This window comes from Phalacrocorax carbo, chromosome 21 (assembly GCF_963921805.1).
Source record: "Phalacrocorax carbo chromosome 21, bPhaCar2.1, whole genome shotgun sequence".
Classification (NCBI taxonomy): domain Eukaryota; kingdom Metazoa; phylum Chordata; class Aves; order Suliformes; family Phalacrocoracidae; genus Phalacrocorax; species Phalacrocorax carbo.
This window is the reverse complement of record NC_087533.1, coordinates 4,275,793-4,292,918: the sequence shown is the minus strand read 5'-3', so window position 1 is coordinate 4,292,918 and position 17,126 is coordinate 4,275,793. Positions and strand designations below refer to the sequence as shown.

The window sequence follows — 17,126 nt, the reverse complement described above, 5'->3', positions numbered from 1 at the left end:
TCCAGTACTTCTGCAGCCAAGCTCTCCAACGGGAAGGAAATACTGTCCTGAGCTTGGTTATAGGGTTATGCCTTTCCCTAGGGAACTGACCCTCTCCAATTACTTGAGTAAAAATTATTTTGTCCTCTCAGATATTATCTTTCATCCCTGGAAGAAGGAAGAAAATGGCAATCAGACCCGAGTGATCTTGTATACCATTACCCTCACCAACCCTCTGGCCCCCAAAACGGCCACTGTCACCGAGACGCAGGTATGTGAAAGGGGAGCAGGGGTGTAATGCTCTGTAGAAACAGATCTGTGGTTTATTTTCTTGTCTTGGGCATGCTGCTTCGCACGTTTTTGTTCTCCCTATCCATTCTCCTTTACACATTTTTCTTGTATTAACTTGCCACCCAGTATCGCTGCAAATGTGAATAGCTAATCTTACACTCACACTGGATTGCATTGCAAGGAAAGGACCATAAATTTTCCAGCAAAAGCAGATGAGTTTGTGAACCAGCCAGCACATTCTAACAACTGTGTCTGTCACCCATACTGCTGGTTTCTGAGCTGCGGTCAGTCCAGCAGATGTTATTCATGAGCAGGGCACAAGAAAGTCAGACACTGGCCAGTCCTTCGCACAGCTCTATTTAGGAATGTTGAGGCTTTTTTGTTACTGGTGAGAACAATTAGATGGCCTGTTTAAAAAGGTAAAACGGGAGCATCTGCAATGTCCTGGGAAGAGCCAGGCTAGCTGTATCTAGTAGGGGCTGCAGCTAGGCAGAGAGGTTCAAGCAGCCAAAGGTAAATACTGAGACTTAGCCTAAGGGAATATTAAGAGGGAGCCAAGAAAAGATGGGGTGCCTGAGCATTGCCTTTCAGGGAGAGGAGAATCCCAGCAGTAGGATGTACTTTGTAAGGATGGAATGAAGTGTGCTGTTCAGAAGCAAAAACTCTGTGCAGGGAAGATAAGAGAAAGAAAAGGGGAGAGCAAAGTGGTGGGCAGAGGGAACAGTACACTTTCAGGCAAGCAAGGACGTGGCCTGCTTTATTCTGAGTTTGGGGTCAAGCACTGAGGCACCCTTTGCTGTGTCCTCGCTGCAGCGGTAAGTGGAAATAGTCTGTAAGAAAAGCCATACTTTTGCACGTGGATCTGCAGTTAACTGTGCCTGTCCCCTTTGTGAGGTTTGTTCTGGGGTGAAGAAAGAAGCAGATCAGAAGCGCTTAAAAGAAGTAATTAACATGTTTTTGTGGACAATCGCAGAACAATTTGTGCTAGAAAGGACCTCTGCTCAAAGCAGGGCCACTTCCTATTTTAGATCAGGTTGCTCCCTGACAAGTCAGACATCAGTTTAATGGGAAGAGGTAATGCTTGCAAAGGTCCCCAAGAACCGGTCCTCACGTGGCAGTGTACATAACTATGTCTCTGATACAAAATGGTTGAGCTGCTGGAACTGAATGCCCCTTTTGAAATATGCCCTTGGGAAACATGAGTGAAACACTTGGTTTCCCTTGAGCACGCCTTCCCTGAAAGGTGAGCTGTTCACGTTAAAATTGCAGAGATGGGGCTTGGGCATGGGTGTGATCTCCTCTTTGTGGTAGAGCTGTTTTTGTAAAGTGCTGGTGAAGGTGCCAATCTATCAAAGCCATGTCCTAACCAGACTAATAGTTGCCTTGCATGCTGTCTTTTACGCAGACAATGTACAAAGCCAGCCAAGAAAGCGAGTGCTATGTCATAGATGCAGAGGTGCTAACTCACGACGTCCCCTACCATGATTATTTCTACACCATTAACCGCTACACGTTGACTCGTGTTGCCAGAAACAAAAGCCGACTCAGGTACACTTCTTGTGGGATAAAGAGCTTTACTGATGACCGGAAGTCACCTTTGGGTGGGAGTTCTGCTCTTTGGTGTGTCAGAAGGGATGGGGAGAACTTAGCCACATTTCTTTGTCCCATTGTCAGAGCACTATCATGAAGAGTTACTGCAGGGGCAGCTGCCTACTGTGGTGACGTTGAGCAAACAATAGACCCGACGGAGAGAGCTGACAGCGGGCCAGGGAGGGGGCTTACAGGCTTTTCTTGCCCCCTTCTTGGTTTGCAGGGCCAGTTGTCGCACACGGTCAACTTCATGTGATAAGCAACAGGATGTGCTTCCAGGCCCTGCGCCTCTGAGGCGCACCTTGGGGGGGACAGGCAGAGGAATTTGGTACCAGGCAAAGCAATACGCTTTTTGTTTGACTTCGATAAGTAATCTAAATATCTGCCTGCCACATGGCCAAAGGTTTTGGGGGTCCTCTCAGGGGATGCTTTTCGTACCACTGCCTTTGGAAGGACTTTTCATGCAGTGCTCCTCATCAAGAAACACGAAGGGCTGAGACCATTCCAGAAATAACACTGTGCATGATTATTTCTCATATTTACATTGACATCGTTTCCAGGAAGCAAAACTGGGCGAATGACTTTCCTTTCTTTGCATAGGGTTTCCACAGAGTTACGTTACAGGAAACAGCCTTGGGGGCTGGTGAAATCCTTCATTGAGAAGAACTTTTGGAGCGGCCTAGAAGATTATTTCCGTCATTTGGGTAAGAGTGGCAATGACTGGAGCGGCGACAATGACCCACAAACAGTGGCACCTTCTGTAGTTATGCACGCCTCCCTGCAACTGGGCAGTGTGACAGTGTGATACCTGCTGCCATCCTACTGGGGATCAGACCTCAGAGTGGCTTATAGAATGGGCCAGCCAAAGTTACTACCACAGTGTTTGTAGCACTTGCTGGAATGAATCACGTCACCAAATCCTGCTCTGTGGCAGGAGTGCGGGCAGTCTGGGGTCAGAGTTCGGCAACAAGTGTGAGGGATGTGTAGCGTGTCCTCTGGCACGGGCCTCTTTGACCCTGCCAACTTCTCTGGCCCAGCAGCTGTGCCATTAGCAGGCTTAAGTCTGTATCTCTGCAAGGCCAGTGCCACTTCTATTACACGCTTTCCCTTGCTGTCTCTGCAGAGAGTGAACTGACCAAAACCGAGAGCACGTACCTGGCTGAGGTCCACAGACAATCCCCCAAAGAGAAGGTGAGCAAGCAATCGACCGTGCGCCGTAGGAAACGGGCCCATGCCCATCTGCGGGTGCCGCACCTGGAGGAGGTGCTGAGTCCCGTCACCACCCCCACGGATGAGGAGGTTGCGCATCGAATCAAGCACGTGGCAGGTAAGGAACTGCAGGCCCCTCACGCCTAGGGATGGAGAGCTGGGTACCTCTGGAGAAAAACCGGAGCTTTGCTCGCAGAGGGTTAATGGAAAGAGGAGCCAGGGCTTTCCAGGGCAGGGAGGATGCATTATGATTGTTTGAGTGAGACTGAGGGGTGGGTAGAGGTAGAAGGGTTGCCCTCCTCATTGGACAGCATTTCCTAGCCTAAGCGCATCTACCTCCTCAGGTTCCACTCAGACACGGCACATCCCTGAGGAGAGCCCCAGCGGCTTCCACCTGCAGAGTGTCTCCAAGCTGCTCCTTGTCATCAGTTTTGTGTAAGTGATTTTTTTTGTTTTCCTTCACAGTCAGCAATTACCAACTTTGGTCCTTTTGTGTTTCTGGTGTTCTGTGCTCCCCTGTGCTGGTATTTGCTCTCTCATATTCCTCTCTGGTCCCAAACTTTGTGCAGTACAGAGGACAGAAAAGCAACAACAGGCAGAAAAGATAACATTTCCCCCAAATGCCCCATCAGCTGTTTTGTCTGGCTTGATCCCAGCTTTTGCTAGTACTTAGCTGGCCACTGGTCTGGATCTGTAGGTTCTGGGTCTTATTTTATCAGTGTCTCTCCTTTGCCCTTGGTTTTGACCTTGTTTTAACCAAACATGGGCTTTGCAGACCTGCATGTTTCTGGGAGTCCTAAATGCAGGTCAGCTATACTGTCTGGGACACAGGCAACATTGATAGTGGCAAGCAGGGCAAGGAGAGGGGAGTCAACACTTAAAAGAGAAGAAATCCAGCAAGTAGAAAAGAGTCTTTTTTATTTCAGGGACTCAGAGATTTTCAATGACAACTAGAAACTGGGAGAGGGTGGTGCTAATTTAAAATAAGTCATTTAATGTAATCTGTCAACAAACTAGCTGTTATCACAAAAAAACCGACCATGCAAAGCTCATTGGGAGTTACTCTGCTATCACAACAGGGCTCAGTGTGAGTAAGGAGTCTGTTACTTCTTTCCTCTGGTCTGGCAAAATCTATTCGGGTCTGGTCCTGGGTGGTGATTTTGACAAGGGATACCAATGCAGAAAGAAGCTGGACTGTTGAGAGATTATTTCTGCAAAATAAGAGTAGAAACACATGAAGCAAGAGAGGTTGGCATGATTTCACTAGTTCAGCAGCAAGAACTACCTTTGGGTCCCTTTTCTGCCACCACCCTGCAGAGTTGCTGATCTTGGACTTGACTGCATGTGCACTTAAAGTGATGGCTGTGGGCCCCTCAAATCCCTGTGGCTCAGTCTTTATGCCTAAACCCTGGCATATTGAGCGGTTCTCTGCCTCTTGGGCTGACAGTAGCTTTCATGTGTCAGCGCTGCAGCGGTTCCTGGGCAGGTGCTGTGAAGCGGTATAGTCTAAGTGAGCAATCCAGATGTGGCACAGGTTTTTTTTATCACTTGGGGAAATGGAAGCATACTGTTAGCCCCAGAGGAACAGCAGAACTTGGGCTCAGTCTTTTCTTAAGCTCCACCCACCTTTTAGTGAGGTGGGAAGAAGCAGAGATTTGTAGACTGAAGTTACTTTTCAAATTGAGCTCCTTTCTGCATTTCCTTTTCCCAGTGGGGTAAAGACAGCAGAGGTTTGCAGCAGCAACCCAGCTAGTTGCTGTAATGATAAGTAAGGCAATGAAATGTCGAGAAGCTAGCCTCATGCTGTCATCTTCTGCATCTAAGCAGGCAGGATGCAATTAAAACTGTGGGAAGGAAGGCACAAAAGCCTTATGACAGTCTCTCCCGACAGGCTACTAGCTTAGCTTAGAGTGATCAGAGAGCCCCCCGTAATGTTTTCAGAATACTCTTCTGGCCAGTTGCCATCCACCTGACTGAATTGGGCAATAGTGGGCCATTCTTCCAGCAAAATAGCTGCACTATTCAGAGACAAGCACGAGCGTGTTATTTTGGAATCTATTCCCTGAGCGCGGCTGACGGGAGGAGCAGAACTGCCCATGCGCGGTGGCAGGGGCGCGAGAGGAGTGGTACAGTGTCTGTTCAAAGCACGGGTTTGCGGGGGAGCCTGGGGCGCTGTTCCCATCGCCGGGTGCGGTAGGAGTGGGTAAGGCTGGATGCATGCAGGCTGCAACGTGCATTTACGTGTCGGCGCCCTGCATGGGCGCGCTCTGGGCTTGGCCGCAGGAGCTACACGCAGCTCATCTTTTGCTGCGCGAACGTCACCATTAATTGCAGGTACATGGTTATCTGTCTGTCCTTCTTGCCTCTCTTCCCGCTGTTCCTTTCTTCCCTCCTCCTCCCCATATATCTCCTGCACTCTCTATGAGCCTCCTCCGCTCAGCCCCGTTTCTCCTGTTCTGTGTCAGTCTGTTCCTAACCTGCAGCTACTCCGTCTTTTCTCTTCCCTGCTCCCACTAGGATCTGTTTCAGGTACCGTCTCTCTCTTTTTTTACCTCTTTACTCTCCCATTTTCTTCCCTTTCTCTGCATTCAGCACATCCACTCATCCAACCCATTCTGTCTCATCCGTCATCCCTGTCTTTCTGTCTCTCCTCCTTGCTCACACATTTCTCCCACAAGGTGAAGTTTTGGGTTCTGATCATCCGGCCCATACTCAGATTAAACTCCCACTCACAAAACTGCATGCATTTGGGCCCCAGACACCTTCTTAAAGCCTTGAGTGTTTTCCCAGGTGGGATTGGCAGGCAATGGGCTATGAAATGCTGCTGCTAAACTGACTGTTTTGATTTATTTCCAGTCTGGTGCTGCTGGTCATTCTCAATATGATGCTGTTCTACAAACTCTGGATGTTGGAATATACTACACAGACGCTCACAGCCTGGCAGGGCTTGCGGCTACAGGAAAGGTACTGCCACACCTGCTTTGTCTTTGCTGCCTCTTGCACGTTTCCTATGGAGATCAGAGGCTTTCCCAGGATGCAGTGGCTTCCTTTTTGTGTAAAACAGAGGAAGCAGGGAGTTAGGTGAAGCTGTGGGGCCATCAGCATTTCCAGACCTGAAACTGCTCAAGACTTGCAGCATAAGACAGCGCGTTTAGGCAACCTCTGCTTCTTCCCAGCATCCCACGTAATGGAGGATGCTGTACGAATAAATGTTTTGCAATCTTGGGCCGAGGTTGTCACCTCCCCTCCTTTGATGGCTAAACTTCCCTCTACATAAAAAGCAGTGTCTTAGAAAGAGCCCTTTGTACTCAGAGAGAATTTTGGCCTATGCCACACACTCAACTGTTAGATAAATGTTTTGAAAGGTGTGGGTCCAGGTATCAGCGTGGGAGGGAGACAGCGAGCGCACCAGGAGGACACAGGGCGCTCCTTAACCACCTAAGCGTTCTCTGGCGGTACTAGATGGTAAGCAGTGAAGTGCGATTGCAGATGGACTTAGTTTCTTTAGCGTGGAACCTTGTCCAAGGCTTTTTGAACGCTCTGTTTCAGTATAGTGTCTGCTTGGGGTGTGTGCTGAGCTGTGTAGAGCTCCAGGCTGCACGGCAGCACTTCTCCATTTCCTTTTGCAGAAGGCACACTGAAAGCCTCCAACTAGACTGAATTAATTGTTGGGATTGGTCTTTATTATATAGACTCCCCCATACGGTCAAAGGCGGACCTGCCACTCTGCGTCTCCCAGGATGCGCACCAGAGCACTGAGATGATGGCATTTACAGTGGTGACCTGTCTGTTTATAATGATAGCCAGCAATTTTGTGTTTTGAATTCCTTCTGGCGTTTTTAGGCAAATGGGTTTTTGGTTTTTTTATGTACGTAAGTGCTAGGTAGCCTGCCTGAACAGTCTCTTCCCTATTTTCAGAGGTTGAGAACACCCCAGGTCCACTTTGCTAAGGTGTTTTTGGTCCCCTTATGCCTGCTCTCTGGCAGTACTTTTGTTTGGTTAGTTATTGCCTTGCTAAGCTGGGTTTGACTTTAAGCATCCGTAGCCATGTGCTACTGTCGTGATGACTTTTTTGCATGTTTTACCTCGTGTTACGGGCTTTGTCATTTCTTCTCATTAGGGGAGGGAGTTATTTTCCCCACAATAGCCCTGGTACTTTCCTGTGAATAGATACATTAAGTGGTTTTGCCTGCTTCAACTTCCTCTGGCACTCTTGGTTTTTATTTGGAGCACTATAATATAGCATGTAAGTATAGCACTTCTGTGCTGTTTGTATGCTTCTTGTAATGTGCATGTACTGGAATGACACAGGTACGTCCATCCCCCTGTGCAGGTAACTTCATTGTATTGCACCCGTGATTGCTGTGGAAGTAAGCTGAACCCAGCTGCTGGGTCAAAGGCCGGGGGTGCTCAGAAGCATTCAGTTTGAAGCTCCAAAGACATTTTCTTCCATATCTGGTTCTACTGAGACTTAAGCGCTCTGGGTAGGGGCAGTCCCCTACCCAGTCCCCCAAACTAAGCGTGCCAATCCTAAGTATGTAGCCTCTCCCCTCAGACAAGGAAAGCAGTCTTTATTAGTAGTAGAGTGTTACTGATGAGAGACTAGGATTACTGACAGTGGGGAGTGGGTCCATTCTTTTACTTGTGTTCGTTTTTTATTGTCATGCTTAATTAACATGTCTTTGTTTTATCTCCAGGTCTGGAGCCAGCTGAGCTGAGCAGGGCAGTGATGGGAGGATCACCCCAACTGGCTGCCTGGAGCTGCAGTGAGGGGCTTTGGGCAGGAGGAGGAGCTTGGCTGGGCCAAGGTGAGGAAAAATCTCAGTTGAGCAGGGCGATGCGAGGAGCGTAGCGATGGCAGTTAGTGCAGCAGTAGCACCCCACTCTGCCCGTTTGCTAAGGTAAGAGGGGTACAAGTTAGACTTTTACATTACATTGCCAGGGAGAGAGGAGGAACTTACCCAAGAAGTGAGTTGTAGCTGGAGATCAGCTCTCGCTAACACAGGGACTTGCATAAAGGAGGCTCGAAAATCTCTACTGTAGCCTGAGAGGAGGGATTTGGCTACGTTAGCAAGTAGCAAAGCCCCAAGAGGTAAGCAGAAGACAAAGTAGGAAAGACTTTTAGCTACGTTAGAAAGTAGCACAACTTAGCATAACTGGGCTCATGCAAAGGTAAAGGGCCATACCTCTTGGAACAAATGGGCAGAGAGGGGTGCTACTGCCATGCCTTCCTGCCAATGCCAACTACCTGGACTCTGCTCCTCGTTGCTACGTTCCTCGCTTCGCTCAACTCGACTGAGATTTATCCTCGCCTTGGCCCAGCCGAGCTCTACCTCCTGCCCGGGACCCTGAGCAGCAGCTCCAGGCAGCCAGTCCCAGTGATCCTCCCATCAAGTGGCTTCATCTGTCCTGATTCTGCTCTGCTCAACAGCCTCCAGCCCTGTTCTGGAGGATTAATTGGGCCTGAAGGGAGGGGCTTGATACCTAGGCTCACCTGCCATTAAAGAGAGAGCTAGTGCTGCTACTATTCATAACAGAAAGCCTTGTGTTAAAAAAAGGGCTGATACAGCATACCTCAAAACAACCCCAAAACACAGAAACCGTACAGGGCTACTGTCCCACAACATGACGTGGCATTGCATTATTCCCCATCAACAGCCATGGTACCGTGTTTCAGCATACGCGCCTCCCAGGCAATGACAGCACCCTGCCTTCTGTCCTCACGCTCCCCGCTGGCAAGTGGCCCTTTGGTTCCACCCACGCTACAGCAACTTCTGCAAAAGGCACATCTTTGCTATTCATTAATTAAGTACCACAGCTAAGACAGAGTAACATTGGTATCCAAATTAGGGAAATACTGAGCGTGTTTAAATGCAGTTTCACTCAAGAAAACCTGCTCCTTTTGGGTAAAAAGATTAGGTAGAAACGGATAAAATCTACACCCCTTCCCAATCCACTTCGCTCCCCCTTGACTTCAGTTTCCCTAGATTCACTCTCGCTCATATTCTGCCTGACAGGTTACCCCAATCTCAGACAGAATGGGCCCAGTTACTAGAATCTCAGCAGAAGTATCATGACTCAGAGCTACAAAAATGGCGTGAGATCATCAAATCCTCGGTGATGCTTCTAGACCAGGTGAGACCGCACGGCCAGTTAGCACGGGGACTAGCGGGCCACTGTGTCCTCCCAGCCACCCGCTCGCAATCCTTCAGCCTCACCTGGTTCCACTGTAGTCCGCCTGGTGCGTCACCTCCGCTACAGTCTCCCTTTAGATCCGTCTGCTGACGTAGTGGTGGGCAGCGGGTCCCAAGGGCTATTTGCAGGTTACTGTAGCTTCTCTGTCACCTCAGAGGGGTCCGTGCACGTCGAGGTGAGAATTCTGCAGGGCCAGAAATCTTATATTAGCACACCCTATATCTAGTCTCTGGCATCCCAGTTCGGAAAGCAAACTTGTTTACCTCAGCCCAGGATTCGTATGCAGCTTGCGTGGATGAAGGAGACGTGCTCTGCATGGGCCCTTACTAGCACAAAGCTGCCTAAGGAGCTGTTTGTGCACTGGGCTGCTTAGAACAGAGTTCATAAATGAAAGCAGCTCTCCCCCGTGGAGAGGAGCTGCTCGCCCCTTTTCTATTGTCTTTGGGGACGGTCTCTCGTGGGCTCCCGTCTTCTCAGTCACCATTTGTACATCCCAGCCCTGACACATCGCTCCCAAAAACCAGGTAATTATGAATCGATACTTTACGTGGAAGGAGGGAGGCACTGATGGGGAAGGAAATCCTGAAGCGCTCTCACCTCTAGGGTAGCATCACAGCAGCGAAATTTCTTGTCTTGCAGATGAAGGATTCACTAATAAATCTTCAGAATGGCATCGGGTCCCGGGACTTCGGGTCAGATCCAGAGGAGAAACGGAAACGTTTCCACTAACAGGCAGGAATGCAGGAGGCCAGAGGACGGTGTGCAATATGTGTAAATAGGATATATAAATATATATATAAATATATATATATACAGAATACAAATATATATATTATATACAGATTTTAAGAGAAAAAAAAAAAGCCTACGTATCGAGAGGAAGGATTGACCTCCAACACTGGCTGAAATGGAGTGTCTCGGTGGTAGTGTGGTGTGTGCGTGTGTGGGAGGGCTGTGCTCTCCCGGCACTGAGGTGCGCTTAGGGGTGCGCGTAGGTGTGCTCCCCTGGGCCCTTGCACCACTCTTCTGTAATATTCCTGGCTGTTTGTCTGTCCGTCCGTTTTGTTTTTGTTGTTTCAAAGGGAAGCATCAGAGTGAGTGTCCCCCCACCCCTCCCTACGCATGAAGGTCCTTCATTGACTATATTTATCTATACATATAAAGGGGACACTGTCAACTTTCTTACCTTGCTGGCTTCAGGGCAGAGAGGTTTTGGCAATCGGCATCAATCCCTTGCAAAACTATTCGGCGTTTGGAGAGGCGGCCTCTGGAGGAATTGCTGTAGGGCTGTAGAGAGCTGGTCTTGCTGGCGATCACCTCCTGTACTTCTTGGAGCAGAAATACCATTTGCTGTCATGCTGGCCCACCTGGTTCAGAGAGCAAAGCACAGAACGTAAATGAGCTGAAATAGTTTCTCCAAACACTACTTTGCTGCCTCCCGTTAGTGATACTGCATTAATAGCCAAGGAGATGATGGGGAGGATCTGCCTACAAGGTGCACGGATGGAGGAGAGCTACACCACAGAAAGCACATTTCCATTCCCTTTGACAGTGTCCCCTTTACATTTTCTGTAGTTCTTTGCATTCTATGTGCTTGGGCCCCTGCCATTAAGCCATTCCTGCGCTGAAGATCTACATCGGTGCTGAAAGGGCTACTACCTGTGCGACTTCCCATGATAGGGGGAGCACCCCAACTTAAAAAGAAAACCAAAATTACTAGCTACTTGCAACCACTCCTGCTACCCTGCTCAGCAGATTTCCCTCCTGCCCCTGGGCTGCGAGACCATTTTGCTCATATCACCTAGCCCTTACCTTGTCTTATAAACTCTGTGGGAAAATGTTAGGGAGAAAAAGAACAACTTCCTTTCCTTTGCTGGGATATTTACTTGACTGCATTTATATAGCAACGAGGCCTCTGAAAGTCCAGGAGAGGTTAGGAAGGGTCATAGGGACCAAAAAAGAAAAGAAAAAAGGGACCGTCAGTGGGTGGCAGGATGGATCTGGAGGGATGCCCGCAGCGTGAGGAGTCTGACTGGTATCTCATAAGCTGGATGGCAAAGCGTTTGCTCTGTAAGCAAGTCGGGTAGTAGAGCTGCATTAAAAAGACAACATGCATTTTTCACATGTTCTGGGGGATAATTGCAGGCTCCTGTTAGCAGTCAAATGAGGAAGAGGGGCAGCAGAGGCTGCGCTGTGCGGTTTGCTAAACGCCACTGTGACTGGTTGGGAGGGAGGGTGCTTGTTTGAATGGTTAATGAATGCTTTCTCATCTTACCCAGTCAGGTTGATTAGGTGACATGGGAGGCCCTCAGTCTCCACCTTGTGCAACACAGGATTTTTCCACCTTCTGAATAGCAGGAGGGAGTCAGCTGCGTATTCCCCTTGTGCAAGTGGTGCAGTTCTAGCTTGTCTGTTGTCTCTCACTCCAACGGGCACTGAAAGAGCAGGGGACGTAAGGGTGAGCAACTCATCTTCGTATCCCTGTCCCGGAAATGCTCATCTGCACAGCTGGGTGACAAAATAGAGTCTAAGGAAAACCCTCCCAAGCCTCCGTTCGTGCATTCCAGTTAGGGAAGGGTAAGGTATGTAGAAGTAACCTGCTGATTTCTCCCAAGCGCTAAACGCATGTCCCACAGAAAAAGACTCGCAGTTGAAGGGGGGTGACATTTAATAGTGTGAAAGCAAGGTACAACTGGGAAAAATGTGCCTCAGCAACTAGAGAGTAATGTGTATTTATAACTATTTATTTAATTTAATGCTGCTGACTACTGTACTGCTCCCTCACTTTGTCCCAGGGAGGCTGCTGAAATGGCTACTGTACACTGAAACTGAGGTGCTAGTGCCTGGGAAGGGCGTTCTGCAGCTCATCTCAGGGCAGGAGGGCCCCACCTCCCCACTGTCACGTGCCACACTGGCCAAGAGTCCTGGTTCCCCATTAGTCACTCCCACAATTACCAAGCACAGAAACATCCCCTGCTGCCCATCTTCCCCTTTTTCCAATTTAATTCCAAGCACCAAGGAAGAAGACAGAGAGGAAGCCCTGTGCTTGCCACCTTGCCCATGCCAGAAAAGACGACGACCACATCTTGAGAGAGGGGCTTGGAATCTGGGGTTCTCTGCCACCAGGCCAGGAGGGTTTTGCACATCGCTAGATGTAACCCATCAAGAGGCAGAGAAACACGCCTGTCTGAGGGGGTTGAAAATAAATGCTAGTGATCAGAGTTTGGTTCTTACCAATTTCACGTTCTCTTGCTAGTTATGGAGGCAAGAAATCCATTCACTCATCTGTACGTCCTCCTTCTTCTGCAGCATTCTCCAAAATCGCTGTAGCGTTAGGTTTGGGATGTTCCCACTGACGTGGCGTCCTCGGGCTCAGCCCTAGAGGCAGAATTGCACAAGCTCTGTTTAATGCAAGGCCACGCAGAGGCAGCTATAACAATCTCAAGCACTAATATTCGTTCTGCCTGCACATTACTTTAAGCTGGGTTTACCGGGTTTGACATAAATCCTGACACACAGCTACGATAAATCCTATGATAAAGAGCAGAAGGGCAGTGGTCGCCAAACAGAACCTTGTACATGCAGTGCCCTTCAAACCGAGGAAGGTTTCTTGCTGAAGCCTTAGGTTTCTTTTTCTGAGATTCTTAGTTATTTCTTTTTGCCGCTTGGCAGCAAGTCTGGCGTGGAGTTTGATAGGATGAATGATCTTCTATTGCCTCTTAATTTATCACAGTAGTGATAGAGAAAAAAGCAAGGTCGTCTTCTTAAGGCAAACCCCACAATGGCACTAAAAGCGAGGGCTTAAACAAAACCTCAGCACATTTGCACCTAGATGCCTTCCTCTAGAGAGCTACAATAGGAATCACCTGCAACTGCAGTTGAGTCCCAATCAACAGATTAATTCCTTCTGCAGCCATAGACAGTTTTGGACCCGCCAGTTTCTGATCACATTGCCTAGAGAAATGAGCAATGCTTTCTAGGAGCAAGGCCGAGCAACCTGAACGATGTTACAGGGGGTGGTACTTCTGCCTTCCCTAAGCAGTCACAGCCAAGTCGTAGCTTGGCTTTCGTTGTCAGCGTTTTGCTTCTTTACTTGCTTACCTGCGCCAGAAATCCCACGACCATGGTAGGTTTCTTTACAGCACCTCGCAGACGCGTTTCCCTGCCAAGTCCTCCCTCTGACCCTTCTGGCCCTGGTAATCTGCCAGGTGAGCGCAGCTGGGCTCTGATTTCCAGAGTCTGAATAACTACGAAAGAGAGATTTTTTTGTTTTGTTTTTTAAGAAAGCATTTCTCCAGCCAAACATGCAAAGTAATGCCAATGGCCAGTAGCCTAATTCTTGCCAAGTAAGATGCTATGTACTGGGAGGAGGGATCTGATTTGCCGTTTTGTGTATCTCACGTGTTCATACGGGAGTATACTCACTAATCCTAGCTTGATACAATCTTGCTTCTGATAAATACAGTCCTTCTAGGCTTACCTTAGAAGAGGTGCTTGGGTTATGGCATCTGGGATGAGCTCAAGTGAACCTGAGACCGGGATAACTGCTATGCAATCATGCGTCTGTAAAGTAGATACCAAATATATCCAGTGCAGCACCTGCGCATAAAGTGTACGAAGGACCAAAAGGCACAGGTTATTTCAGGGGGTAAGATCAGAAGCGTGTGCCCAAGAGAGGGGCATTGCTGGCTCTGTACATTCCACTTAAAAGAGAGAACGGTACCTGCAGTGGTAAGAATAGGAGCTGAGCTATGAATTAACTGAACAGCCATGCTTTTTGGGTGCTCAGCAATTAACCATTACATAAGCCGAGGCACACTTCAGTCAGAAAACTTTCATATTAATTGATATTAACCGATACTAACTTCTGCACAAATCCTTCCTGGCTCCCTTTGGGAGAAGAGAAAGAAGTCACACAGCTTTGAGCTCCCCAGCATATCTCAGTTATGCTGCTGACAGAGAGTATGCATTTACACACAACTTGCAGCCTGCCATTTGACCACCCGACCCCACTTGTCTGCTTTAGATCTAACAAAGAGAAGCCTAAGAGCTCTACAGGCATGCCTTTATTATAAACGTGACCCTTGAAAGAGGCAAGGTTTCAAGACACGATGCTTTGCCGCTTTTACAGCCCCTGGCACAAAACCACCTCTGAAATAACGATGCCTGCATTACCATAGCCTCAGAAAGCTTGGCATGATTAATCTGTGCTCTTATCAGACACTGTTAGTTTCAGATGCTCACCCGGGTGTAGAGGGGGACACAGTCTCCTCAGCACTAAACCACATAGTGTACATATATGCTTTTCCCTACCTTTTTACAAGAAGGTAGAATTTTGTTTTCCACCTGGCAGACGTGCCAGCAGGGTCTGCAGACGTGCAGGTTTTGGTGAATACAGTACTTGTGTGTCATGCAGCCTTAATCCCTCGCCCTTTCCTGGCAGCTCTGCCTTCTCAGGTGCGTATGTCCGTCATCTTGCAGCTATCCTAAGGCACCTAAATAGAGGAGACAGACAAAGGGCAGCCTGCAGCTTTCACGCCGCCCAGCACTAGGACAGAGGGGTGGAGATAGTCGCCAACCCTAAAACGACCAGCGCTGCTTGTGCAGCACGACCTGCAAAACAGAGGTTCGTGGCAGCTGTTTTGGGGAGTGAATCTCTCCCGGCTAGTTAGATGGGTCTTTCCATGCTACTAGGAGTGGGAAAACTTTTGGGACGCCTCCTTTTCTCGGCTTCATTTACATGAGCACAGTTAGCATAAAGCCAGCATATGAGTTAATGCCTATGGAAAAAACAATCCGTGACGGTTAGTAGCTGGGTGTACGCGGTCTCTAGCCTAGTGCAGTGCTGTAGGAAGAGTCTGTCCACCGTGGGCTCAGTCATAGTGTGCGGCAAACGTGCAGTACGCCTCTGCCCTCAGCGTGGAGCTGCTGTGCTCCCGAGAGGACTTCCCCCTGGACCGGCCTTCCAGAGCTTCTGCGATGTGTACTGAACTAGCCATTTTAACCAGGTAGCGCTCTGTCGCTCGGCACCTGCTTTTCCCAACAGGGATAGAAGCAAACCACATCCTAATTTAGAGGTGGGACTTTCTGGTTCCACAGGATGCAGAAAAGCACAGTCAGTAACAAACACTCTAAAGCAACAGTGCCTGGCTCAGGGGAGGCAGTTCTGTGATGTTTGTCAAGGCAGCTGCTGCCGTCCCACAGCTCTTTGACAGACCAGTGATTTCTGTGCTACCTGCTGAACGCCAAAGAGGTCTTCCCGACAGGATCTCTGCCAGGCTTGCTGCCACCGACAGGCTTCATGGCGCAGTCACGCGGACTCTGGCTTAGTCTTTTCAGTCTCAGCACTAGTTAAACGATCCGATGGGGGCTTGCTTAAAACAAGACTCAAAACAGAGACTCTCAAACCAAAGCATCTGAGGCAAGTGGCTCACAAAACATTTGTGGCAGCATAGTTTCCAAGACGCGACTGCTGACTTTCTGGCCCATTCCCCTGCCTGGCATGCTCTGATCTCTCCGCTTTGCAGCCTCTACAGCACAAGTCTCTCTGTGCCATAATACCTTTCTTTTTCTAGATGTGCACACTGGCCAAATAATCTCTTCCTGTCTTGATCAACTGCCGACTGAGATTATTTCCCGACCTAGCCAGACAGCATGGGCTTAACTCTTAGCATGGATACGTGGCGTGCCATGCCCTCCTCTCCCACCCATTTTGCAGCGCTTGCTATGGCTTTTCCCTCTCCCCTCACACCTTTGCTGCTGGACAATCATTCCCCGTGTCGTAGATGGACTGACCTGGTGCTGTCCCGCCTTGCTCTTCCTTGCCACAGTCTGTATGCTCTTTAAGTGAATGTGTTTTATTTTTTTTTCAGTAGGTAAAAGGACTTCCTTCTGCTGAAGGAATTATATTTGCACATGGCTCAGGGAGGTACCTCCTCTGGCCGTTTCTGTTACCTCACTCATTTAGGCCAATTCCATTGCTAACATTAAATGGCCACCTTCCCCAGCCCAAACTCCGAGAATAGTTAGGGAATAAAACCAACGTGCAGCTCAGGTTCTAGAGCCATTTGGTCGTGGCTCAGTTTTGGCCCGATCTGTACCCAGCAGCATTAGGATTTGGGAGAGCAGCCGTTACAAAACGGCAGCTTTATCCAGCAACGAGGTGGAGCCTGTGCCACGCACGTGTCGTTCCCCGTCTTCGCGAGCCCACCTCCCTTGTGATAGCACTTGGCAGAGCAGATACGGAAGCGCTAACCTGGATCTCGGCCCGACGAGCTCGGGAGGGAGGGAGGAGCAGCAGAGCCCTTGCAGCATTACAACCGCCCTGGACTGGCATCGCGTGGCCGTGGCCCCTCTGCGACGTTACCATTCTCGCGGAAGTTCGTCTCCCATCACCTGCTCCAGGGCTGGATAAAGCTGCTAAAAACCCCCGAGCGTGTTCTCCCTGCCCGAGGCCCTGGATCCTGCATCCCCGATTGCTGTGCGTAACTGCAAATTACCGCGGATGGCCTCACAGCGAGGCATGGGAGAGGGTTGTACAATCACACCCGTGGGCGTGCGCTTCCCTTCTGGATTTCACCGCCAGAGCCCGGGAAGCGGGGGGGCTGTTGGCCAGGGCCGATGCGCCTGTAGCGCTAACGCGAACTCGAGGGTGGGGTGGGGGAGGAACCGTGGTTTTGTTTTAGGAGTTGTCTAACTGTCATAAAGTTTGCGCTGTGCGCAAAATGCGGTAAAACGATAATGAAACTTACCTGCTAGAACCTAGGAATTGTAAAGGCTATGCAGCCAAAACTTAATGTAAAGTAGCTAGTACAATGGAAGTACAGTATAAATTAAAAAAAATCTATCAAACAAACAGCGCA

General features: G+C 49.1%; 1 protein-coding gene and 1 long non-coding RNA gene across 6 annotated transcripts in view; one reads left to right on the top strand and one right to left on the bottom strand.

The window, feature by feature from the left end:
- Positions 1–17,121, top strand: part of GRAMD1B (GRAM domain containing 1B) — a 103,596-nt gene extending 86,475 nt beyond the window's left edge. For all 5 annotated transcript variants that reach the window (XM_064470931.1, XM_064470929.1, XM_064470927.1 and 2 more), the window contains 8 exons: positions 132–250; positions 1,676–1,818; positions 2,461–2,564; positions 2,984–3,187; positions 3,414–3,504; positions 5,926–6,033; positions 9,087–9,204; positions 9,904–17,121. In XM_064470931.1, coding sequence (XP_064327001.1) covers positions 132–250; positions 1,676–1,818; positions 2,461–2,564; positions 2,984–3,187; positions 3,414–3,504; positions 5,926–6,033; positions 9,087–9,204; positions 9,904–9,993 — 977 coding nt within the window. In that variant the 3' untranslated portion in view covers positions 9,994–17,121. The remainder of the gene's footprint in view (positions 1–131; positions 251–1,675; positions 1,819–2,460; positions 2,565–2,983; positions 3,188–3,413; positions 3,505–5,925; positions 6,034–9,086; positions 9,205–9,903) is intronic.
- On the bottom strand, positions 4,041–10,536 carry LOC135316687 (uncharacterized). Its single transcript, XR_010375928.1, has 4 exons — positions 10,451–10,536; positions 9,862–9,989; positions 9,288–9,448; positions 4,041–4,280 (listed from the first exon to the last, which is right to left on the bottom strand). It is a non-coding gene; the product is annotated as an uncharacterized LOC135316687 (long non-coding RNA).
- Positions 17,122–17,126: the final 5 nt, after the last annotated feature.